At 43.4% G+C, this 26,816-nt stretch overlaps 2 protein-coding genes across 8 annotated transcripts in view; one reads left to right on the forward strand and one right to left on the reverse strand.

The window, feature by feature from the left end:
• CHCHD7 (coiled-coil-helix-coiled-coil-helix domain containing 7) overlaps positions 1 to 22,820 on the reverse strand; it is a 97,298-nt gene extending 74,478 nt beyond the window's left edge. For 2 of the 6 annotated variants that reach the window (XR_013610538.1, XM_078687287.1), the window contains exon 1: positions 19,481 to 19,611. Coding sequence is in view for 2 of the 6 variants with exons in the window: in XM_078687285.1 (XP_078543411.1) it covers positions 19,481 to 19,561 (81 nt within the window). In the remaining 4 variants the exon portion in view is untranslated. Of the gene's footprint in view, positions 1 to 19,480; positions 19,612 to 22,372; positions 22,540 to 22,668 lie in introns of those variants that run through there. The other 4 variants (XR_013610537.1, XM_078687285.1, XM_078687288.1 and 1 more) reach the window with 4 other exon arrangements.
• Positions 22,821 to 22,893: 73 nt separating this feature from the next.
• The window catches only part of PLAG1 (PLAG1 zinc finger), a 353,245-nt gene continuing 349,322 nt past the window's right edge, over positions 22,894 to 26,816 (forward strand). For both annotated transcript variants that reach the window (XM_078687283.1, XM_078687284.1), the window contains exon 1: positions 22,894 to 23,223. The gene's annotated coding sequence lies outside the window, so the exon portion shown is untranslated. The remainder of the gene's footprint in view (positions 23,224 to 26,816) is intronic.

Consider the following 26,816-nt stretch of genomic DNA (forward strand, 5'->3'; position numbering starts at 1 on the left):
GTTATAGACCATATATAGTTAGGAATTAGCATTTACAAAACCTTGAAAATTCACTGAAAAAACCATAGGTTATAGACCATATATAGTTAGGAATTAGCATTTACAAAACCTTGAAAATTCACTGAAAAAACCATAGGTTATAGACCATATATAGTTAGGAATTAGCATTTACAAAACCTTATTTTACTCACACAAAACCATTGAAATTCCATATATAGTTAGTTGCACTAACTATATATCGCGCACCCGCAATCCACTGCTGATGATGTCACATATTACATCATTCATGACATGGTCAGTGACATCACTGATGACATCACTGATGACATCTCAAATGACATCACTGATGACATCTCACTTGACATCAATGATCACATCACTGATGATATCATTCATGTGATAATACAATGCATCTCCTCACACTCTAATATAACCTCTATTACACCCAGTGTTAAATAGAGAGTATAATTTTTGAAACCATTGACACACCAATACTAGTTACTACATACGCACTCACTGATTCCTATGTCTACACACACATTCACTCATACAATCATTCATACATACAATCACTCATCTTTACAACACTATCATATGCACTCATACACCTATACAGACACTCACACTCTGCCACTCATCCATGGAGTTACTCACACACCTAGTCAGTCCTGAAAAGAATCAATCACACTTCCATTTTCTCATCTATACAGTTAAACACAGAACACCTTACATTTTTTAAACATATACTAACACATACTTACTCTCTTATAGAATCACTGATACAAGTACACATTGATCTGCACAGAGTCACACACCTCCCAGCCAGCCATACACACACTCAGTCTCCCATACAAATACTTGTGCAACCAATCAATAACCCATATAGCTACTTATATAGCTACTGATCAACACATGCAGCAGCTTGCACAACAACAGACATACTGATGCACACTTTCAGACAGTTTAGTCACTAACCCGTGCATTCAGTAAGACGCATTTAATCACTCACTCATACAGTCAATCACGCACCTACTAAAACCTTCATTCAGACACTTATACATCCACTCATTCTTCAATATGTAAAACATATTTAAACTTTACAGAAACACATAATCACTGGATGTTGTCATCAGTGATGTCATTTGAGATGTCATCAGTGAGGTCATCAGTGATGTCACTGACCATGTCATGAATGATGTAATATGTGACATCATCAGCAGTGGATTGCGGGTGCGCGATATATAGTTAGTGCAACTAACTATATATGGAATTTCAATGGTTTTGTGTGAGTAAAATAAGGTTTTGTAAATGCTAATTCCTAACTATATATGGTCTATAACCTATGGTTTTTTCAGTGAATTTTCAAGGTTTTGTAAATGCTAATTCCTAACTATATATGGTCTATAACCTATGGTTTTTTCAGTGAATTTTCAAGGTTTTGTAAATGCTAATTCCTAACTATATATGGTCTATAACCTATGGTTTTTTCAGTGAATATATATATATATATATATATATATATATATATACACACACACACTCACTGAAAGAAACATAGGTTTCAGGTACGTTATAGTTATTTGGACATTTCACTCGTACAAAACCATAGAAATTCCCCTGTTACAATTAGTTCAGCTAACTATAACTCGCGCGCCCGCAATGCGCTGCTGATGAAGTCACATATTACATCACTCATGACATGGTCAGTGACATCACTGATGACATCTCAAATGACATCACTGATGACATCATCCAGTGAATGTGTGTTTTTATGACAATTAAATAAGTTTTATATATGTATATCTAAAGGCCGATGGAAGATAAATGGGTATTCAAGTGTCTAAATGGATGATTTTGTTTTGTAAAATGGATTGTATAACTGACTGATTCAGTGTATCTTAGTGAATACATGTGTTAGTGAGTAATGTTTAAATATCTGTATCAGTCTATCACTTTGTGTATAAGTGGATGCATGGGTAGCTACACGAGTGTCTATATGGGTTATTAGTTGGTTTTTTTTGCATCAGTAGTAGTGTCTGTATGGTTTGGTGGGGGGTATTACTTAGTGCATAGATGCATGAATGAGTGACTCACTGTTTGTATGTGTTCAAGACAGCATGTGTGCAGGACTGTATAGGTGTGTTAGTGAAGGAATGACTGTCTCAATAGTGTATTTATGAATAATTACATATGTTTTAAACTAGTATATGTGTGTATTGGTGTATATAAGTGAGTATATGTTAGAGTGAGAGATTGGAAGAGTTCCTGTACTAATAAGTAGGTGTATCTATAAGTGATTGTTTGGGAGTTAGTATGTGTAAGTTTATGTAGAAGTAAGTGTGGTAGTGTGCGTATAACTGTATATGCAAGTAAATGGATGTTTGATACTTTGTTTGCATGTGTGACTGTGTGTGAGTAACTCTATGGATGCGTGGCGGTGTGTAACAGGATGTATAGGTGTAGGAGTACATATGATGAGTGAGTACATGTATGAGTGACTGTATAGGGACTGTTGGTGAATGACTGGTTGTGTGTGTGTAGATCTTCGAATTACTGAATAGGTGTGTTCTAACCGGTATTGGTATGTCCGTTGTTTTGAAAATGTTAGTTTGTATTTTTGAGTGTGTGTATCAAAGGGTATATTAGGGTGAGAGGAGGTCTGCCACTCTATCACAAGGATGATGTCATTTGAGATGTCATCAGTGATGTCATGAGTGTTGTAACTGACCATGTCATGAGTGATGTAATATGTGACGACATCAGCAGTGCATTACGGGCACGTGAGTTATAATTAGCTGAACTACTATAACGGGAGAATTTCTATGGTTTTGTACGAGTGAAATGTCCATCTAATGATAACACCCCTGAAACCTGTTTTTATCAGTGTATATAATATATATACATATATACACACAGACACACACACTAATTTCTGCATGAAAGGGCGCATGTTTCTCTGGATCGACAACCTATTCTTTTGCTCTCTCTCACCCATTATCCCTTTCATATCATTGCATGATCTGCTACCAGAATACTGTTAATGTTGAAATGATGGGAGATTTCCATCCATCCACCTCATGAATTATGTGATTAGATTGTATACAATTTGTGGTGACTCTTACTTAAATGCCAATAAAGAAATTGGAAAAAATATATATCTCTGTCCACAGGTTGTGTGCCTCTGATGGGCACTTACCTGGTGAGCATTCCAAAGTTAAAGCAGGAGCATCTGGGAGGCAGATACCTTTCGATGAGAGCAACCAGCCGACTTTGGAACCTGCTTCCCCTCTCACTGCACAATTTACAAGAAGAGTTATTCTTCATGAAACCTTTGTAAAACGTTGCTCTATACGCAAAGTCGTTTTCGCAGTTACTATTTTTCCTTGACATTAATTTAGCGCCATGCTTAAGTCATCTCTACAAAATAATATTAACAGGTGACGGACATGTAGGTGGCCTTTATGTTAAGTCTGTCAACTGACTGAACATAAGGTTTCCTAGATCCACAGGACCCACTCAAATTCTATTACAACACTGACGCAAGACCTCATGGATTCATCTTGTATGGAAGAGATCAATCTGTTTCCGGAGTCATTATATGCTTTCCACAGAGATACTACACTTACAGACAATGAACATGCCCTAACAGTTGAGAGAATTGTTGAGGTCCCTGCCTAAAAACTCAAACACAATCAGCGCATCAGAGTTTGGATCTGAAGGCTACCTAAACTGAATCCATCCAACCTTTTAGCTTACAAAACACCAAAAATCACAATTATATGATAACAAGGAGAGTGGAACTCAATTCAGTAAAGCAATTTTGGGACAAATGCAGATTAGGACTTATTGGGGTTGCAAAGAGTGAGAGTAATGGGGGAGGGGGGAGAACTAGTCATTTGCTGATTTACTACTATTGCCTTTGCTATCTACTACACAAGGCCAAGATATTTCTTTTATGTATTCAGTGCCCTTTATGAAGGCAAGCAGGTCCATGTTACCAGTCCTTAACCCCTCATCTCACAATCCTTGTGTTACTAAATGATTTAAAAGATGCAAAGACGCATCTTAAATCAAAGGATAAAGCATATTCGCTGTTAAGGACCCAAATGAAGAGACATAAAGCACTCTTAGTAAGAAAGGAGAAAACATTAAGTCGCTCACAGATTTCAATAAAAACCAAGATAATGATCCCCTCGTGCATTTATTTTTTCCAAGTTTTGGCTGAAAAAATGTAAACTATCATAAATCACCAAACGATAGAGGGGGTAAGAGATGCATTGCCAAAGCCAATAGCTCTTGCATAGGCTAGACCTATTGGTATTGCCAATGCTTGTTGGTGGAGCAGCTGACAACATGCCCTGAGATGTTCTAAGGGAGGAAAGTTTGCACTTTGCAGGCGCAGTATCTTTTCAGAATGAGGGAAGCTTGAACCTGCGCATGTGCTAGACCTTGTGCTAAGTAACAGTTGTGCATATCTGGGACTTTTCTACATTTAGAATGTTTGGCATTCCTGCTGAGATACTCCTGAATTTACCACTTCAACAGCTCTCAATTTTATTAGATTTGGTTGCGAGTAGTTCAGCCATCCAAGAAATGTGGAATTTTATTAAAAAAAAAAAAAAAACTACTTCTCGAAGGCACTGGATGCTTCAGAAACCGGATTGTGTGATAAACCACAATCCACTTATCTTTCTTTTTTGCGACAGGCTCATCATCTGGTTGTAAATAGCTCATATCACTAGCTTCCAGGCAATCCAGCACCATTTTGAGACTAGACTGTGCCTTTTGGGGATTTTGTCTGCATCTCTTACCGTTCTTTAGCCCACTCTGCTGGAGTGTTTCCATGAGGCACAGGGTCAGACTGATTTGCATATAGCCATGTCTGAACTGGGGTGGCAGAGTGGGCTAAAGAACGGTGATGGATCAAACCCAGATCTTTTGACTGGGTGTGAGTGTTTGATTGGTTCAGACGCTCCGTCCATCACCACCCCCTTTTGTACCGCAGTTATTGGTTAGGCTTGAACTCCAGGGTTATACTTGTATGTCTTGCCATGCTTGACTTAAGTTCACTGTAAAGATGCAGTGCTTACTTTTGACCTCAATTTATAATAGTAGAGTGAGGCGTATAGCCTATATAAATACTGTCTTTTGGGCTTGTTATCACAACCTATGGTGCCCAAAGTTCACTGTTATAATAGGGGATTAGGGGTAGGGTTAGACCCTCCTCTTTTCTCACATTCTGTATATATGAGCTCAGTTTACTCCTTACTGTTTTATGGCAGTTTCACTGTTATTGGACCAAGCAGCTTTTGTCTTGGTTTTGCTTAATGTAGCAAGTTTTTAGCAAGTGACTATGAAGGGAAGGAGGATGCTAAGATGTGGTATGTTCATAGAGTAAGAGATCCATCAGTCTGGTTCTCTCACTTCCAATCGGAGTGTGCAGGAAGTAAGATGATAGGTTTAAGCAGGTCATCGTAGCCACTGCAGTCGGAATTGATCTTCATACAAGGTCCAATTTATAAATTGTGTGGAGCAGTATTGCCAAATAGGACTCTGCTCTGCCCATTTAAAATCAGCCTTGTATTCCAGCCATTGATTTCTCGATTGTGGGGGGGGTGGGGGGGGGGGGAGAAACACACATTCACGTGAGACTGTCTGCAGACACAGCACAGCCTGGACATCCGGCTCCAGCCACCTTCTATGGTGGGGAGGGAGTGCAGAAAGCTACTCATATCAGATGCTCCCCCACCTGCTCAAAGAAGGTGATAATCTGCAATGTATTAGCACCCAATCTAGGTTCATTACATGTAGATTCAGACCCAGAAAAATCAGGGTTTGTTAGTTATTCATTCTTGGGTCAAATATTTGTGACATATTTACAAGCAGGAACACCAATCTCTAATGTGGTCTATACCCACACAGAATTCGAGCACACAAATTCAGATCGCTTGTAATCAGGATCTAAGTGCCTTTGATCCACAATTAGCAGGGAACTACAGAAAGCAAAGTTTCACCAGACTTATATTTTCCTCCATGATCACAGTAAAAGTGAGTTTCATAATATAAATGTTTAAAAGAAATGTACCAACTCCATATTGCCATTTCTGAAGAAACAAATTCGGAGTGCTCAGAAGATGAACAGAACTAACCAACGGTAACCACAGAAGTTTAACATCGGAAATAGTTATATAGGACACAGATGAAAACATGTAAAAAGCCAACTCTACACTGAAACAAAATGAAAAAGAAGAACACACACACCTCAAACCACATCCTAGCCACTTTTTGGGGTGTCATTCTTACCACTTCAGCTGTTGCGGTGTTCAGGTGGGTGAATTTTGACATTTCTGAACTAATTAGTTTAGGGCTCTCATTTTATTCATGTCTGGATGTAAACCATATTCAACTTCGTATCCCTCCCATATGGTTACGATCTACACCTTACCCAGATCTCAGACGACCCAAAACATTGAAAAACCAGAAAATAGGCATAACGCCTCGCAGACCAGAGCCAAGGGGCAACAAAATTAACTGTCCCAGAGCCTGAGAAGTCTTGACTGCTTAAGACTTGCGTTTCTGAACACTCAAATAAAAATACATTGTAAGGAAATTAACAAATTCTTCAATAATTTGGGGAAGGAGTAAAAAATAAACTGCACGTGTGTAAAAATGAACGGCTACATCAAAACTGTTGGTTTCCACAGACATCTCATCCTATCCGATCTACTCCATATGGCTTGAATCAATAATAAGGAACAAAAGTGTGCTACCACATCACAGATTAAGAAATGTAACCCCTTCCGCGCTCATGACGAGCTGAGCTCGTCATGAGTTGCGCCGCTCGCACGCTCATGACGAGCTCAGCTCGTCATGTAACGCGGTATTTTAAAAAAAGTCAGCGCACAGCGGGAAAACCGCTAGCGCTGATGCGGTTAACCTCTGAATTCAGCTAAGTAAACCTATTGGTTCCTGAAGTAGTGCGACTCAAACCCACAATGGTAAGAGCTCTGATGTGACACCAATGGATGGAAAAAGTTGGTACAAACTAAGCAGCCAGACCTTCATCTATGCATGACAAACGGGTTACCCAGCAGTACCTATGTACGAAAAAGAAAGTAGACCTTCTGCAGAAGATGCAAGATATCAAGAAGTGCCTCATAGAGGTGGTGAACTCTAAACACTAACACTTGGATCAGTTAGGCACAACGCTAGTCAAAATAGAAAAAAATAATGAAACGCCTATTCACTAAGAAAAACAGAAATCCCTCGACACCCAATTCACTGGCCTACAACAAATGTATAGACCATAAAGCTGTGAGCAAAACAAAAAGAAAACATAAGAATTTGAAATTAATCTGACAAGCAGACGGCATAGATAATAGAAGATATGTACAGTCTTTCACAGCATGCTAAACCTGAAAGATGACGAATCAGCAGGGCTATAAAGAGCACAAAGACTAGGACATAGGAGTAGAAGGGACTACATTTGTGAGGCAAAGAGCAATGCTACTCTCAAATGCTCAAAATGAAGAAATACTACAGAGTTCAAGGAAATGCTACCCATCCTGGTCGGAGAGAAACTCCAAGAGAGAAGAGGGACACTACTCAAACAGATAAGGCTTCGCCAGAGTTAGAAAAAGACAGAAAGAGCCAAGAAAGAGGAGATGTTATATAGAGAGACTGTAGTCAAACGTAAAACAAAACTCATCGTCGCCGTGAAAGGCATACTAAACACAATGAGAATTTATTGAAAGTATAAACTGAGACTATGAGACCGAGCAAACGTTGGAAAGTAGAGGGCTCCATTACTAAGGCTATGGAAGGTATCAGGCCGGGATCGGAACCACAGATCAAACAAGAACACTATGCCAGTGAAGGGCCAATTACTGGGTACTGGCCAATTACTATGCCAGTGTAAGACAAGGCCAACGAAGGGCCAATTACTGGGTAAACTTTTGTTGTGCTTTAAGTATTTTCCAAGGCACCATCGAAATTTTGGTTGATAGGGAAAGGGATGATGAGGGAGGTGGTTAAAAAAACAGCACTTGCAATGCAATAGGTCTCACATTTATGAGAGTTTGAGCTACTGGCATGGTATATGACAACCACTTTCATTTATGTTTTTTTTTAAACAGATAAATAAATGGCATTGTCAATTCTAATGCAATAGCTTGAACTCTCGCAAATGCGAAATAGAGGGGGCGGGACAGCAATAGTATATAAAAAAGGAAAAAAGAAAATAAGGGAGTATGAATGTTTTTATCCTTCAATCTTGAAGGCCTCCAGGAAAGGGAAACACTTGGTTTCTGCCTATCCCTTATTCCCAGCCAATCGCTGGCAGGGGTTCTTTAACGCCCGCCTGGCCCCGCCAGCAGATGCCTGCGCCTGTTGGAAAGTGCATTGGCTCCGTGGGCAATGAATGATGCCCACTTCCTGGTGCTTGGAGACTTTAACGTCCACTTGAATAACAAATCCGGACAAGAAACCAATGCTCTCTTAAAAATGACGAACCCTCCGACTCTGAAACACAGGTCTTCAGCCCCACGCATCAGGCCGGACATAGCCTTGACCAGGTTTTCTCTAATCTGGACCTGGCGGTATCACAACCTACTCCTCTCCCATGGACAGACGACTATCTTATCCCATTTGTGTGGTCTCAGACCAGCAAAATGCACCTTCGAAAGATTACACCTCATGCTCCTGTCAGGCTTTTCATAAGTTACAGCCGGATGCTATTCATGCCCTCAGTTTTAACATTCCAGTCCTGACCAGCGGAATGGAAGAGGCTACCGCCCGCCCAGACAACTGGATCTGGAATACTGTCAACTCTCTAGCCCCCCATCAAAAACAAAAAAACTCTCAGGCCAGATCATTCCAGTCGGCCTCTTCGCTGAATACCAAGCTCAATGCATGCAAGAAACATTGAAAGCAGCTTGAGAGAGCATGGAGATGGAAGTACCACCCTGATGAAAAAGTTAAAAACATAGGAGCATCAGGGGAAGCTACACCTAGCTAAAAAGAGCGTTTACGATACTAGGATTAGGAAGCGGACAACAATGCATAGGAAATCTTTAAAATTGTTGATTCCTTCCTTTGCACCATTGTTACTTTTAGAGTCTGCACCCTGAAGGCTGAGTGGTGTGACGAACTTGACCTCTTCTTTTACGAAAAACATAAAGACCTTTCAAAATAGCTATCAAAATAGCACTCAAACTCCACACACACAGAGCCCGGGGCGCAGGGTACAGGCGCCTCCTCTCACATATCATTCCTTAGAGGCATTTGATCCCATCTCCTCCTTCAAGTCTCTCACTGCATTAACGAGCTTAAAATCTGGCTCCCCCCTTGACCCCTGCCCAATTGCAGTGTTAAAGATGGCGGCACCTTCCATCAACGCTACTGTGAACTACATATTCAACACCTCACTGGCAACAGGTGTGGTTCCATTAGCTTGGAAAAAAACAAACACACAGCAGCAGACCCCAAGCTAGCAGTAAACTACAGGACCATTTCCATTCTCCCTGCTCTCTCTAAAATTCTGGGGAAGGAAGTTACCTACCAACTCTCCAGTTACCTGGAAGACAATGAAATACTCCACCCCACTCAATCTGGTTTCCTCCCCCACTTTAGCACGGAGACCGCACTTCTCGAAGTGGTGGAACGTGTTCGGAGAACTCTACACTCTGGTGGCAAAGCCATGCTTATACTGCTGGACCTCACGGCACGTCTGACCCCATGCCCTACCTTAAGCTGCTTGAGCGCCTTTATGAGATAGGGATAAGACATTCAGCCTTAAACTAGCGATCATCATTTTTTAACAGACCGACTCAGAAAGTCTGGCTGCCTCCCCCATACTGCACAAGCCAGACCCCTGACTGTGGGTGTTCTGCAGGGCTCGGCTCCGAGTCCCATCCTGTTCAATGTATATCTGACACCCCTAGCAACTCTTGAGGAGTCCCTAGGCAATAAGGTCATTTCTTATGCTGATGACATGCAGGTTCTGTTTTCTTGCGAGAAGGGAAAGGACTTAGATGGGAAGTTGATCTCACGATTCCTCACTAAGGTGTTTCACTGGCTGAATTTGCACCACCTGAGGTGCAACCCAGACAAAAAGGGGAGCGTGACTTTCAGAGATTTCCCCCTCAATTTTGTGGAAACATGCTAGCTGAGCAATATGCCGCAGCCTGGTTCCCCACAAAACTGTGTAAATAACTTGGGGATCAAAATAGACAGCTCCCTCTCTTTCCAACCTCAGATTCAAGCCCAACTAGCTTCAGCGTGCTTCGCATGTTGAAAATATTTCTACCACTTCTGTTGATTGGGGTCTGCTGGTATAAAGGTAGTGCAGGCCCCTATTATGTCGAGACTGGACTATGGGAACACTGGAACGCTCAGTACCTCGGTCTCCCAGACTATCTCCTTAACAGACTGCAGGTGGTGCAGAACTCAGCGGCAAGACTGCTACTCTGACTCCCAGCTTGGTCTCACTTGACCCCTCACTTGAGGACCCTTCATTGGCTCCCGGTAAAGAAGAGGGCTGTCTTCAAGGCTATGGTCCGTATGCACAAGGCCTTGCATCCAGGCGCGTCCTATCTCATCGAGAGGATCAGTGCATACATTCCCGCACACACCCTTCGCTCTTCTGCAGCGTACCTTGTAAGAGTGCCCACATTAATCGCCTCAGAATAGGTGGGAGATCCTTTTCGTACCTGGCACCACTCTTCTAGAATAGACTCTCATTAGACCTTTGGCTAGAATACAGCCTAGATATCTTCAAGAGGAAATTAAAAACATACCTTTGTAACAGCTCATCCAGTTGCCTGTTCAATCTCCCTACGCCTAGCGCAGGGACACTTTGCTGAGTAGCCGTGTGGTTTATAAAAACAATATGACATAACATGCAATACTTATTGCATTGCAAATAAGTTAGGAGAGTGCGTGTCCTGCCTTTTCCTGCCGGCCAGAGCAGCAGGACAAAGCGCTTTAAGAAAATAGTGCTTGGAGGCGGTAATTAAAGCCTACCGAGCGACAACACATGTAATAGGGGGTGTCGCTATGGGAAGGTTACAAAATAGGAAAAGGTGGTACTAAGGAGGGACTACTAAGCCTATTGACTAATGAAAAGCCACACTTTACAATGGATGACGACACAAGCCAAGAAAAAAAAACTGGAGCGGAGAGTGGGTGGAGCTTCACATTCATACCTTAATACAGCATGCCTTGCTGAGCAGCGCATGCATTACCCAGGCTCAACCTAAAAACGGGACAGAGCTGCAGGGTAACATAAACTTTAGCTCTCAAGGACCAAGTATTGATAATCTAAATGCAGGAAGCACATTCAAGATTATGATGTACAAACCGAGAGGGTTACATTCTCTGGCAAAAAGAGCTTGGGTTGATGGCTGTCCACAGGAGAAGAGTGAAAATCAGTACTCATTCAGGAGGCCCATCTGTAGAAGGGCAATACATGGATATACAGGTAAACTCTACAAAACCAACTTCCATGCATTAACCGTAAATAAAACCAGAGGAGTAGAGAGGCTTGTTAGAAGCACATGGGGAAAAAAGTGATAGAAACACTGACAACCATGGGCATTTCTGCCTTTGTGACGTGTGAAGTAGATGACATTTGTCTCCATCCAAGTACCCAATTCAAGTCAGAACACACTAGTGTCATGAGTCCTGAGGAAACTTCAGGCGTTAGCAGGGAAGATTATAATTTTAGGGGGCTTTAATCAGGAGAGAAACCGAAGAGATGAATAGAACTTGGTTGAACATGCATGTGACGAGTGTAATGTTAACAGACAACTGAACAAATACAGGACGTAGATCCGTTAGAACCATGACTACTTACATACCCAACAATAGACAACCAGAATGTCTCACATGTGCACCAAACACTTAGGTGGATAGACATAATATTTGCCAAGCAAATTACTGAGAAGAGTGAAGAACACAGATAGAGAATGTGTCCCTGTACAAGACAGGCACAGGCAATCTTGATGCCACTCATTTCAGTGGGAACCTACACCACAACCAGAGACAAGAAAAGAAAGTTAAGGAGTTCTATTTTTTAAGTATTCTGTTATCTGCATTTACTTTGTTTAATATCTATGTGGCTCCCTTGGCCAATCTGTTAAGGAACAGTGGGTTTATCCCCGTTTCTTACGCGGACGATACTCAACTGCTTTACCCATTTGATAAGTTCACCCCTTCAGTTCAGGCCACCTTCTCCCTGGGAATAAGAAATATTTCTCAGTGGATGAGAACCAATTTTCTTCAATGTAATGTGGAGATAACTGAAATAATGCTTTTTGGGGAAGCACGACTTTTATGGACCCCTGATTGGTGGCCCTCAGATCTAGGTTCTCCTTCTGCACCAAAGACCTGTGTGAAAAACGTAGGTATTCGCCTTGAACAGTCCCTCACTATGAAAGAGCATGCCATCTATACTGCTGGTCCAAGCTTCCATGTGTTGGGCCTACTGCGCCGTATTCTCCCTTTGCTCCCCGACTCCTCCAGGAAGATGCTAACCCAGGTGATTATATTAAGCTGTCTGGATTATTGTAATAAGTCTCCTGTTGTCCGCCAATGAGGCTGCTCTGAATAGACTTCAGGTCGATCAGAACACGGCAGCTCGTTGGATTCTGAACGCACCACCAAGAACGGCTTCCCAACCTCTGCTGGCCCAGCTTCATTGGCTTCCAATACAAAAGCGTGTACAGTTCAAGGTGCTCTGTAACATCCACAAGGTCTTGTTCAATCCAGGTCCTAGCTATTTGGCAGATACATTTGTTCCCTATGTTCCTCAGCGGCCTCTCCGCTCAAAAGCAAAACATCTGCTTACACTGCCTAGAATCGAACGAGCCAGGCAAGGGGGGGGGGGGGGGGGGGGGGGGGGGGGAGAGGCTTTATCTTATTTGGGCCCAAGTCTCTGGAACAAGCTTCCGGTTCAAATAAAACCGTGTACAGAACTTCTCCTTTTTAGGTAACAGCTTAAGACCTTCCTGATCACCTCCAATTTTTAGGTCTCGCCTGTCGATGCGCATGCGCATCGAGCAAGCGAGACTATAGGGGCTCATCGACTCTTTATCTAACTTGCAAGGAATCGTGGCGATTCCTTGCAGTGCCCGTGACTTTTAAGCTCAATGCGCATGTGCATTGAGCTTAAAAGCGCGTGCACAGCCGCCCGCATTCCTCCGACACCTTTGAAGTGAAGCTTAGCTTCACTTCAAAGGCCCGGCTTCTTCACACCCACATGCCGCTCTGCCCCGCTCCGCCCCCTCCCCTGAGTCATCCTGCCTGCCCAGACTTCTCCTCCCCCCTACTTACATCCCGCTTTCACTTGTTCTATTCTAACTGGTCAGCATGTTCTTTCACAAGCGTGTTCTTCCCTGCGTATTTCTGTCCGTGGGGCTACAGAATGCCAAACATCGGAGGTTTATAGCCTTTACTAGTTTCTCTTAACTTCTTCCCACACACTTCTGCCTTTCGTCCTGCCTAAGCCGCTCACACTTTTACCCTGCCTCCCCCACCGCCCATCACAACATTTTTGCAGGTCTCCCCCTTTCACCACTGTCAGCCATGCACTACCGCTCCACCCTGGCTCTGTCTACTCAACCACACTTCTTTCGACCACTGGACCGTTCCACTCCTCCTCCCACCCCTTAACACTTTCCAACCGCTCATTCCTCCCCAAGTAGTCACTCCTCTGCTTTTCATCCCTCAATTTGTGTACTCACCCATCGGCCCTCCGCTCCCTCCCGCAGTCCCCCATCCACCTATCGCTCTCACCTCTGCACCCGCCTCTCTCACTTTTCTTAACTGCTTCTCCTAATCCGCTCGCATCCTCTCTCTCCATTCTACCCGTCAATCACCCCGACCGGGACTCTCGCCGGTTTATCCGTCAGTCCCTCACCTATCCACTGATCCTTCACCCATCAACCCTTACCCTTCCTTTACGGTGCCTATTACTACCCCAAACATCTCTTCTCCATCCGCTTGTTTCTTTCTCACCTCATCCACCTCAACCTCCGCACTGTCCCAATCTGAACTCCTCGCCCACTGCTCTTTATTTCTCTCACTCATCCGTCCGGTTCCTTTCCCTCTCCTGTCACCTCACACTATTGTTTCTTTCTTAACTCTGCGCCCTGTACCCCGACCTCAGCCTCTGCACCCGGCTCCTATATGTCACATCCACCTCACTATTGTCTTCCTCTCATCTTTGCACCCTCTTCTCATCACTCACCCTCCACCCATCTCTCACTTTCACCCTCTCCCATCTCTCATCACCTCCAACCTCTTCTCACCCCTCCACCCTGGTCCCACCTCAAACCCTCCACTTTGTTTCCATCACTCCCCCTTGCCCCCTCCCCCTGTTCCTATCTCTCACCCACCATGATTATGCTTGTCTCTTACTCCCGCTCCACTGTTTTTCTTCACCTACTGTTCGAGTCCCTCCCCAACTATTGTTTTCTCTTCTTTCGCCCCTCTCCCATCTCTCACCCTCCCTAGTTCACTTATCCCCGGATAGGTGTTGTCTCAGTATGCCGACTTGCTCAGCAGATCAGTTCTCCCTGCTGGGTCTGACCCCCTGGCACCAGGCCACATTCAGCTTGGGTACTTTTGTCTTTCAGGTGCTCCCTCGGACCCACCAAACACCTCTTCCTGGGTTTCAACACCAGATCTGACAGCCATTTTTCGATTCTGCATCCCTGGATAAGCAAGAACTCATTATTCACACATCCATGCTTTACACAGCATATATGTAAAAACAGCTTGTGTACTTTTACACAATGTCGCACAGATTTCCTTCGCGGAAATGTGCCCTGACTTGTGGTACTACCAGCAGAGCAGTAACCAGGGTGCCAGGGGCCCGAATGCAAGAAAGGAGAATGCACCACACCATCTCTCCATGTCCTGATTTGGTAACAAAAATCAGCAATAAGTAGGGGGGACGGGCCCTTTAAACTGCTGAGCCCCGGTGTCACTGCACCTGCTTCACTCCTGATAGATATGCCTCTGGGTAATGCGCCCAGTGCATATTGCGATCCCACGTGAAAGAGATTGCGGAACAAATTGCTAAGTCTGTAAACATACACAGTGAAAGGGAGTTATTTACAAAAGGTTTCGCTGGGGCTTAGTCTCGTCATTGGCTGTCTCCTGCTGCTAACCGTGCCCCTTTTCCTTGTTGGCAATTCTAAATGCACTAACTCTAATGCTGCGAGACCTATTGCATTTCCAATGCTTGTTAGTTGTTAGATCTTCTCAGCAGGGCTGTCTATAGCGCAAAGATACCCCTTCGGAGGTAGATTCTTGTGCTTTATAAATAAATCAATCAATCAATAAAGAGACACTGCGCCACCCCACAAGAACAATTATGGTTTTATGACAATGGAAACATCCTGGGAAGGTCAATTGGAAGCAGTGATATTGGATTAGTGATGGCATTAGCAGCAGATGAGAAAAAGAGGAGGAAGCCAGTGTAAAAAAAAGCAAGAAACACTGTGGGAAGCATAAGACAGGCAGAAAAGCAGATCTTTGTATGGTCAAAGAAGACAGGGAACAAAAACAGGTAGGCAGACTAATCAGAAAAAAACCCAGGCACTAAGCTGAGCATAGGAAGCAAGGAGCGTGGCTCTAAGACTGCTAGAGAATGCACCAAAAACAATAAACAGAATCTACAGCTCAAAGGAGACTGAAAAGTTAAGCATGGCAACAGAGGGAAGGAACTTCACTGTAGAAGTGACAAGAGAACCCAGAACATAACCATCCAATGAGAGATATATCCACATTACTAGACATTTTTGGAAGGTGGGGTTGGGTAGTAGCAGGAGTTTTATTGCAATATGTTAAGTCTCAATTACAAGATTTAATAAGACTGCTGAACATGCAACATGACAAAGTTTATGCATAATGTATTAAATCTCACAGCCAAATTGTAACTCACAATAAAAAGGGTTTAAATTAAAAAAAGAAAAAGAAAAAAACTCTATGTATTTAACTCAACACTTTATTTGGTACTTTCAGCTGGCTACCTTTGGAAGCAGGATGTGTTCGCTATTCACTGACTAAAACACCTTAACCAGAAATCCAGTTATCCATCTCGGAATCCTTTTTAGGTAACCAATACTTTTTCAACAGGATATTAATCTTGCACTGTGTTCTTCCTATATGACCCTCATGCACTAATTTAATTAACCTTCATATTTTCTGTCACCACAAATTGCTGACTCACTGAAGAGACACCATCTCAAACCCCACCCACTGGTACCTCTTCCATCACCTCACTTTTAAAGCCTTCGTTTTTTTACTCTATCAGCCCTTCTCCAGAATCCTTGACTTGCTGCAAAATTCAATCCTTATTCTCCTGCTTTCTTTCCTGAGTAATTTACTCTTGCAAAAAGGACAGCTTCAACCACTGTTGGCCCAGTCTGTCTATTCATACTTCCAATGAAGCAGAACCTAAGGGTATGCCAAACTAATTTTCTAATCATGTGAATATCCCAAGTTGTTTGACTGACCTGCAATCTCAAAGCTAATCTCACCAAGCATGGCAAAAGCACACATTCCTCCCGGTTCCAACATGTAAAATGTTTATGATCTCCATAATACTCTAATGGTGGACGGGCCACATGCCGCCCAGCAGAACCTTTCATTTGGCCCGCTGGAGTAAGGTCTTTGGTCTAGTAATGGACCTCCCTGCTGTGCACATTTATCCAAAGGAACAGACTAGGAAAAACAAATCAACCCATAACCAGCTTAAAGACTGAATCCCGAGTCAAAGGCAAGGTTATCTTCATTGAAGAAAGCTTGCAGCAACATTCCCCTTGGATATGTATTAAACTGCCTACAAATCCAACTTGCTGTTGGTCAGTTTAATACAACACACAAGCAGTCAAAAGCTTACTTAATGCCTAGCTAAAAATAAAGGAGTTAAAAAAGGTGGGGTCTGGGGGCATTATACAATTGATTTTATCAACCATTTGGCAACGACAGTGTAATGTCGACAAAATCTTTTGGGACCATTAGTACAAAGTAGGTGAATAATACATGTATTTTTGAAACGTTTATCCTTCCCTTTACCTTCCTCTTACCATGCCCACACGAGTTTGCCAATTATTCAACAATCATAATGTGCATTCCATATTTCTGCACTTAGGAGTTGCCCTATGGCATTGCAGTTATATGCTTGCATCTTGAAGAAATTATCATGCCCTCTAGTAACAGGGAACACACTACACCTTTTACTGGGCTTGGTCAGTATCATCATGCAAGAACAAATTAAAGTAACACCAACAGAAAAAAGGTAATGTTTGAAAATGCTTGAATAAATTTGATAGCTGCAAAAGATGCGTGGACCCACAGAAGGGTGGAGTGGGAACATGCACCTAGACAACAAAAAAACAACAACAAAAATCAAGCCTTGTGTTTAAAGCAGTGATGGATGTCTGACTTTGCATCACTTTTATAAATCCAGAGGCAGGTACATTTGTTAGATCAGAGTGGTCCTTCACAATCTTTGGGCGTGGGGTATGCTGGCTTATAAAAACAAGCAGGATAAACATTTTAAAAAACCACCAACTAAATAATATGACCTGCACACTACTGAAAAGGTTCCAATGCCCCCCACCCCCGCCCAAGAGTATGTTAAACTGCTATGAACCTGCTGCAGTCTATGCCATCTACAACCACTTAACCCCTGTGAACATAAGTCCAAAGAAACAGAAAGTGAAGTAGATCTAGCAACCTTTTTATAAGACACATCACTATTTAAAGGACATTTATCGCTTGGACCCATCCGCTGCTAAAGTTAATTTAGCGTTAGACAAACTTAAGATAGGAGAAGTCAGAATAGCTAATACAAACGGTTGAATTTGTAAAGTACTTTGAAAATTTGATGACTACTATGCACACGAAGAAAATGGGTTTTCATGGCTGCCAGTTTTCAGGGCCTTTTGTAATTAAAAACGGACTTTGAAATTGGACCCATATATTTGTGCCCTTAAATTTACTGGCATAAACACTTGGGAATTCTCTACAATTACTGTAACAGCTCTTATGGTAATTCACACCAAAGATGGAGTATCCATTTACATTCATGGGCTACTTCATCACGAGGTCCCTAAGAGTTTCTACTTTTTCCAGGATATTTATAATTAGAGGGTAAAGGTAGTACAAATCTTTCAAATGGGTCATAAACGTATTACAGACAACAATACTGTAGGCGGGAAATGATGGACGGACGCTCTCGATACGAGGAAAGAAGAGAGACGCTTTGCGTCTTAACATTCCGTTAACATTTTACATCACAAACTCGAACGCCATCCTTGACATCACATGCTCCCTGATGAAGGGCATACAATGCCCGAAATGCATTGGATATACGAAATATGATGATGTCAATGAAATGCATTTGAAGCTTAAAACATGAAATGAAAGTAATTTCAGAAGAACAATTGCAAACTTGAATCGAATAAAAATAATTGAACTGTATAAAAAGTAGTTGAGTACATTTGTGGAAGGAATCCTTGAGGAACATCAAGGAGACATAGGTATGTACCAGGGGATGCAGCTGATGATCATTAGAAGCACATTCTTTGAGTATTACAGACAACAATCACATATGTGCCCATTGTAATTACCATTATAAGTGAAAGAGTATACTCAGCTGCTGAAAAGCCAAAGAAAAAGTGGTTACAGGTGAGATCAGAGTGTGAGGGGGTGTTGCGATGGTCAGGAGATGCAAGGAAGCACATGCAGGACAGAAAGAACAGACAATGATAAAGAAGTGAGAGACGACATGTGGGATGCATAATTTCATAAATACATAGGGGTGGATAAACGGCACAAGTGTATAACAATGAGACACAGCAAAGGTAAGTAGTGTGAAGGGAAGAGCAGGGGCGACAATCATAACTGGCTCTCGCCACATACCTTGCTAATGTTAAATTCTGCGACATGTTCTTGAAAGATTTTCAAATTTTAATTACTCCGACAATCACTTAACTGGTACTGCCAACTAAAAAAACTGGCAAAGCCAAAAGGTCTGCCTTGTTTTAGGTGGGGTTACTGTGTTGTGTCAAGTCTTCATGAAATACCACAAAACTCAGAGGGGACCACACAGTGTCACGCACAGACTATTTCATGTGTTTTAAGCTCACATAGGCCAAGCCTCTCGGAAAGGATTCTTAGTTAAGCTTCTTTTGCCACCCCAAGTTTAGAGACCGCCTCCCCACCTTTTTAATCCCATTTTTAGCACTGGGTGTTCTGCTGCAAAAGTTTAATATTTTTAAACAACAAAGTACTAACACAAACGAAAACAGCCGGAACAGTGAACATGCATTGCCTTGACTGTGCAGTTGTATTATTCCCAGTAGTGGATTCTTGAACACTGAAGGATAGACAGGTGGCATGCAAGTGTTGGAGGGACACGGGTTCAAAAACAGGAAGTGTTATGTTTTACGATGTGTGTACATACTTTTGACCTGTGATCGTTTCCTTTGGAGTCGCTGCGTCCCAAAACCGACAGCCACACAGTAGGCGATTGAGTCCCAAGCATGAATTACCCCACCGTTCATTCACTCTGCTCCATGGACAGACAAGCCTGTGGAGAAAGGAGGGTGTGGGTAAGGTTTGCTGACATGTTCCTTCATGGTTTAAGACACTTCTCGTAACGAGAAACATAATGCGCTGGGTGACATGACACAAATACCAAAGAAATGTAAATTCTTGATGTGCGTCCCATTTACGGTCACTTCAACAATACCAACTATACATTCATGACGTTAAACTGACAACAGCAAAGCAAATTCACGTCAGGCCCGGCTCCAGGAATTTTTATTTGGGTGGGCCAAGGGTGCATTTGGGTGGGCCACTGCAGGCTCGATTAGTCGCATATATGTCTGGGCAGGCCTGCGTCAGGGCCCTCCTTTATCTCTTCTTAGTCTTACAAGGCCCAGTAAAACGCACTCTTTTCCAAGTCTCTTTCTAAATATTATTACTCAAAAAGTGTTTTTTCCATGTAATGTTCCTTTGATGGCAAGAGGAGGTTTCTGAGGTAGGAGTATCAGGCAAGGGACACTTCTCGGGCTCCCTCTGTGCGAGCCTTCAGGGAGAATCCCTCTTAATTATTACCTCCACCTGACCCCGGACTCTGCAATGCACTCCCTTAACGGATTGATTATCCACTTCTCCTCTCCAGTGCACCTTATCTCACAGCTGACCTTGGGCCCCAGCCCCATATCAGGCACCATCGGGATCCACTTTCATTTTTCCCGGTAAAAACATTAGTAAAATCACCTTCAAACGTAAAACATTAAATATAGTAGTAAATATAATTAGCACGCACTTTTAAAGTATGTTCCACAGTAGCCCTTATGACCAGACCGCTAATTAAATAAACAAAAACAGAAAGGCCATGAAAGTCTTTTTTGGCGCCACACCAATAACCTCTTTCTCCGTAAATACCTTTACTACTACCCTCCCCCAGTGCCCCTTATCTCTCCCTAGCTCCCCCCTCTACCCCTTGACCTCTTCCTCTGATTCCCTCACTGCCACCCTCCACCGGTGCCCCTCATCCCTCCATGTCCCCCCCTATTGACCTCCTCCTCGGACTCCCTCACTACCACCCTCCAACAGTGCCCCTCATCGCTCCATAGCCCCTCCCCCTATTGACCTCCTCCTCGGACTCCCTCACTGCCACCCTCCACCAATGCCCCTCATCTCTCTGTAGCCCCTCCCACTAAGACCTCTTCCTCAGACTCCCTCACTACCACCTCTACCAGTGCCCCTTATCTCTCCCTAACACCCCCTCCACCCATGGCCTCTTCCTCGGATTCCCTCACTGCCACCCTCCAACAGTGCCCCTCATCGCTCCAAAACACATCCCACTACCTCCTCCTCGGATTCCCTCACTGCCACCCTCCACCAGTGCCCCTCATCTTTACATAGCCCCTCTCTCATATGCATTTAATTTGTTGTATAGCACTACTCATATCAGTGTAGTGTGTGTCAATACTTTACACCACACACACATTATACAGAGACAATGAATCATACAAGTATGGAAATCAGTCTTCAGTGAATGTCACATAATCCAATGAGGATTACAAGGTGTAGGAATCACATGTCATCCATACTGGTGGGCTGGATATTTAAGAGGATTTGGTCTGTGGAAACACAACCTGAGGATTTAAAGAGTATTCCATGGGGGTCAGCTTTACTGATAAAAATGTATATCTGCCCAGAAATACTCATTTGAGCAACATTAGAATAATGAAAGACAAAGGAAATTCTAACTATATCACAAAACAAAAAAAAAAGCGAAGTTCTAACTATACCATTCATGTTTGTATGTATTCATGTTTGTATGTAGCTCTTTGGGGACAGTTCATTGGTCACCGTCCTATGTCCTATGTTAGGATTGTTACTTCTGAACTGCAAGTAACACAAGGATCTCAGTGACAAATGCAGTGACCCACTGCACTATCCACATAAAATACAGTTCATCTGCATTTAAAAACTACTAACAGACAAATGATTACTCTCCAGCAGGATCATTAATCGCCAGCTTTATGTGGGCATTTTGTATTGTCTTATTGTTGTCCTGCATCAGCCATGATAGTGATAACAACTGTTTCAATGAAGCACACAAAAAGTATGTGTCCTACTGGGCCTGCGGAGATTTAAAAAAGAAAAACAAATAGTAACACACCCTCTTACCTACTACTCCATTAGTCAAACTTTGCGTCACAACCCGATGTGATAAGCAGCTGCAGGGGTTAGGGGGAATAAGTAAAAACTAACTTCTTTTCTCCTGCACTGTATCCAAAAAGAAATATCCACACAACAGAACAAGAGGCAAAGGTGACCGTTGTCGCCTTTCGCCAGTGGAGATGAAGGGGTGAAAAAACATAACAAAATGTAAATGGTCTTTTAAAGACCTGTGAAGTACTCTGGGGCGGCTGTGATAATCTTTAAAACTGTCTGTGTGTGTGTGTGTATTCGCCCGGTAACTGTCTCAGCCCGGTCGCACAAACACAGACAACCTTTTGAGCCCAATGCATTTGCGCGCCTGCCTTGAAGCCCTCACTCCGAGGGCCAAGGCTCCTGTTTGGGTGGGCCAGGCTAATGTTTGGGTGGGCCTGGCCCACCCGGCCCACCCGCTAGAACCGGGCCTGATTCACGTACAGTCTACTAAAGATCACATGGTGTTTGTTTCCTTGTCCGAAGAGCAGTAAGATCCGAACAGTGTCAAGACTCAGGAGGCACGCATGCCGGGGTGGTGGAGGGGCTTCTCCTGCCCCGGGCAAAGACGAGGGCTTTGGGTGTCATGCAAACCTCGTCCGGGAAAGCACGCAAAGACACTCACTGCCGGAAGGGTTGGAGGCTCCCCCACCTCGCTGGAAGGCTGCTCGTAGAGACTCCAAAGAAATAAGGGGTGCTTATCTCTCACTACACCGGTGCGCAATAGTCCGACTCCTCGGTTGTCCCCTTCGCACGAGGCAGTGCACTTCACGACCTTCATCCTCTTTAGGCGCGTAAGAAATAATCTTATCTCCTGAAAGCCGTATTAATTTCGGCTCTGTGGTTCCCTGGGATAGGAGCACCTGATGAGTGACGCTCCTCTCGAGTCTGTTGGTTTCTCGCCGCTACAGCCTCACTTACCTTTGCAGCCGTCCACATAACTCGAGCGTGGAGCAGAGTTTTAAGCCAAGATACGTCAATGCTTCACGCGCTGTGTTATGTACTTGTACACCCTAACCTTCTCGGCTCTGTGTATCTGACCGAAGGCTTCATCCACCAACCAAGAGAAGCGGCGACGCTTGAACGGCAGCCCAAGGAGCCAATCGAGAGCATAAGAAACGCCTCTAACCTCCCCGCCTCTCTGCCCAGCTTGACTGCCATCCATCTCTCTTCTCCTAGCCCTGCCATCCTTGTCGGACCGACCAACCCCGGTTAGGGCAGAGGACTGAATGACAGTGTGCCGCCCCCAAATGGAGGGCGAAGGAGGCGGAACTCGAGGCGGGCCCAGGGCCGGGCTAACAGGATGGGCTGCACCGCAGCGCATACAACTACAATGGCTGCTGGAAAGAGGGGAAAGCAAACAATTTCCAGGCCCGCATCGCCCAACAAAAAAATATGAGAAAAAAATTACAGAAAATTCCCAGGGCGTCCTAAACTACGGAAACGCAAGCCAGGGAGGATGCCGGGGCTCCCGCGGTGAGTCTGAGGCGGGTCCTGCGGGGGGCTGCCGGCATTTAGTCCTGAAATATCAGGGTTATTTAAATTATGAGGAGAGGGCAGGAAGGCAGAGCGAGACAGGAAAAAAAAGTTTGTGCTGCTCCGAACCCGACAGCTAGAAAAAATAGAAATAAATGTTTAAAAAATATATCAAGGGAAACTAGCTCTGCCAGTAGGTGCTGTGCCCGTGGTAGCTGTCTGTGAGCAGTAACTTGTGCCGGGAAAGGAAAGTTTTGTGGAAGTTTTCTCTCGCAGTTTTGGATATTGTGACAGCAACAGCGGGAGGAGGAGGGGGGCGAGAGGGAAAGGCAGCAGCACTGAGAGAAGAAGCAGGGAGAGGGGAGGAGAAAAAAATGCCTGGACCAAAATAAAATTTAAAAAAATCCTAAAAAATCTATTTTGCCACCGGAGTTTCAGCAACTTTGCAGGGAAGTGCCCGGTAAACTCGGGCACGCTGTGGGGTGATCTGGATTGGTTGGGGGTACTAATTCTGTATGTTTTAAAGGGGGGTCAGAAACAGTAGGTTGTGGTGGGGGACCTGGTCAGCCGAGACTTGAAGAGTAGTCCTGGTGGCGGCTTTTTAAGGTGATAGGTAGCATTTTGAGTTGGATGCCGGGTGGCTGCGCATCTATTTTGTTGCAAACGGTGGGCTCACTGGTGACAGCCTGTTGTTGGTGTAATAAACAACCAAAATGGAGGGAGACCCAAGCCGCACAGACATGTTCTAAAACAATAATATGTATTTAAAATCTTAAAAATCGGCTGGACGTTTCTGGGGGCGAAGGAAAGGTGTTTGGCTCCTCCTTCATTCTGGGCGACAGTCTGTGCTCATTGCGCTCGCGGAATCTCCCTCGTCTGTTCTGTTCTTTAAGTACTAGAGTGAGCCTTTGAAGGTGGGGGTACATCTCAGGTGTAATCTTTGATATTCATTGTGATAGGTCTCGGTGTAAATGGACATGCATTCCGCGCGTCAGTAAAGGGACGGAGAGCAATCTGCGCTTTTTTAAATGGTTTGAGTGTATGTATGTGTGTGTGTGTGTGTGTGTGTGTGTGTGTGGGGGGGGGGGGGGGCCTTTTTCGGCACCTTCTGCAAACCTGCTGCATCATACAGAACTGGACACTGAGCGGATCCCCGTGCAAGCGTACACCTCGCATCTAAATTTTAGTCTGACCCCGGGTTGCTAGTCCATCCCCCTACTTGACTGCTTAAAGGGGGCTGCATGCAGCCTTGCGCGCGCTGATGCCTGCACATTGTGTTTAGGGAGGTGAGGTGTTGTTTCTCTCGACACCTCGTGTTCCTGTTTCACCTGCTTATTGTACCGCCCGGGGCATCGACAGTGCGCGCTTTCCTTTTTATGTTTGATCAGACAACGATGCTGCGGTTTGCATCACACTGAGGTAGAGCAGGGGTGAAAGTGCTGCTAATGTTTGGTTCCACGTGGGAGTAGGGACATTGCCTGGCAAGTTTAAAGAAACAGAACAACAATGCGCTCACATTTAATTGGGTAGCTGTGTCGCAGGAGTCAGGTTTAGTTTTCAGAAGGAAATTATTAGGATGTGCGAATGTTTCTTGTTAAGAGGATTTCACTGGAATGACAGTCGTCCAATTACTATGGTGTACTTTGGAAGCGATTCTCTGCTCTCACCACCCTGGCGGCCGCCGTAGGTTGTTGACACCTTATACCACAAAGTTGCATGAAGTACATTACCAACATCCCTCACCCATGCTGCACACGCTGACGGCGCTTCTGCGGTAGTAAGATCACCGTGCCCCTTTATCTGTAGCACGAACTCCTGTGAAGAGTGCATTTGAGTGTCAGTGGGGTTGGGCAGTTCAACAAATAAACGAGCATGTGTAATTGATCGCTTCCTTAATCGCGCAGAGAATCCGATTCAGGAAAACGATGTTGTTTATTATGTGCACGTCATACTTGCTAGGGTACAGAAATCCTGTATTCACTGTACAGCACCAGTGCGTCAAATTATCTAATCTGTCTAGGGTTATGGAATTAAAAAGCTCGGATGTGCAAAGCTTTAACACGGGGCAGCAGAGAAAACATTGGCGTGTGCACAGTATGGAATAATAACACACGACACTAACATTGCTGCATTAATATGTCTGGTCACAACCTGTTCAGTTTGTAAAAGAACACAGAGACTAATCTTGATGATTATAAAGTGTGCACCAATAACCTCCACCATTCAGTATAATGTAAAATGTAATCGCAAATACTCTTCCTCTAGGCACTATCGTTTAATTATTTTGACTTGAATGATTTCCACAGTGAAACATTGTAGAAACTGCACTGAATTGCGCAAAACACCCTCTTCCCCCAACCCATAGACAGTTATGTGAAGTTAAAATAGCTGACCCAGAAGCTTTCTGTAACCACTAGTAACTTAGTCTGTCCATTGCCTTCTGGTAATATTGTAATTCTGATTAATACATCCATTGTGCTGTAGTAAATTACTACAGAAGTACATGGTTAGAATGTGTACGTTCACCCCTGCCAAGAGAAGCAACATTGAAAAGTAATGTGTAGATTTGATGTAATCCTTAGAAATCAGACTAGTTCTTATTTGCTTGTGTTTGATTTGTGTCTGCCTGCTTTATTTTGGATTCCTTTAGTTTTTCTAATAATGCATGTGTAAATGAATGTTGTTCACCAAGTTAGTGTAGACTTGCTTTTTAAATACATGGGGATTGAAGACGATTATTTAAAAAGCCACGTTGTTCAGAATCATTGTTTTAATTGAATTGCTTGCTTACCCTGAATCTATTATAATCACATCTGGCAATTCTTGTCCATATATGATTCCAGATTTTCATCTGTAAGAGATGTAGACCTCTAAAATGCATTAGACATGATGCTTTGCAGGTTTTTGATTAGACTGTTGTAGTAGATTGGTGTATTGAACTCTGGTGTACTTTTGATTAACTATTGAAGGTGCTTATTTGAAGTAGTTATTTATCATTAATGCTCTGTCTCGCCCTCCTCGTAATCCAGTTAGATGTAAAGGTGGCATACTTCTTGCATGTCTGGCTAGCCATTTTTCTGTGTACTCAGTATAATTTATGTTGATTTGTAATTGAAGGCAATGCAGTTAGTTTGACCTATTCAATTAAAACTTCCCTTTTATAGAACCAGAGATAGCATATGCTTTGTTCCCCTCTAGTGCTGTAATATACTACAGGCAAGTTCGATATCTAAAGCACAAAGCCAATGAGCTGGTAACACAATATTCAGCAAAATAAGCTTAATACAATATATAAAAAGAAAAGCTACTCTAACATATGTTAATCATTTGGGTTACAATAATGGGTTTGCAGTTTCTCAGGATCAGATTTCCACTGCTTACAGGTTCAGTCAGCTTAATTTTGATTGCTTATTCATGTGTAAAATTAGATTGCAGTGTTTGCCACTTTAGGTTTGCAACACTTCATTTTTTTACTACCAGTTTTGTGAATACGAATAATCTATTTATTCAAAATGTGTATATCCTTGAATTGGCTGCTTTGTTTCCTAGTTGGGCATATATGTTTACATTCATACTGTCTGTTTCATGCAGTC

Source organism: Lissotriton helveticus, chromosome 4_1, assembly GCF_964261635.1.
Source record: "Lissotriton helveticus chromosome 4_1, aLisHel1.1, whole genome shotgun sequence".
NCBI lineage: Eukaryota > Metazoa > Chordata > Amphibia > Caudata > Salamandridae > Lissotriton > Lissotriton helveticus.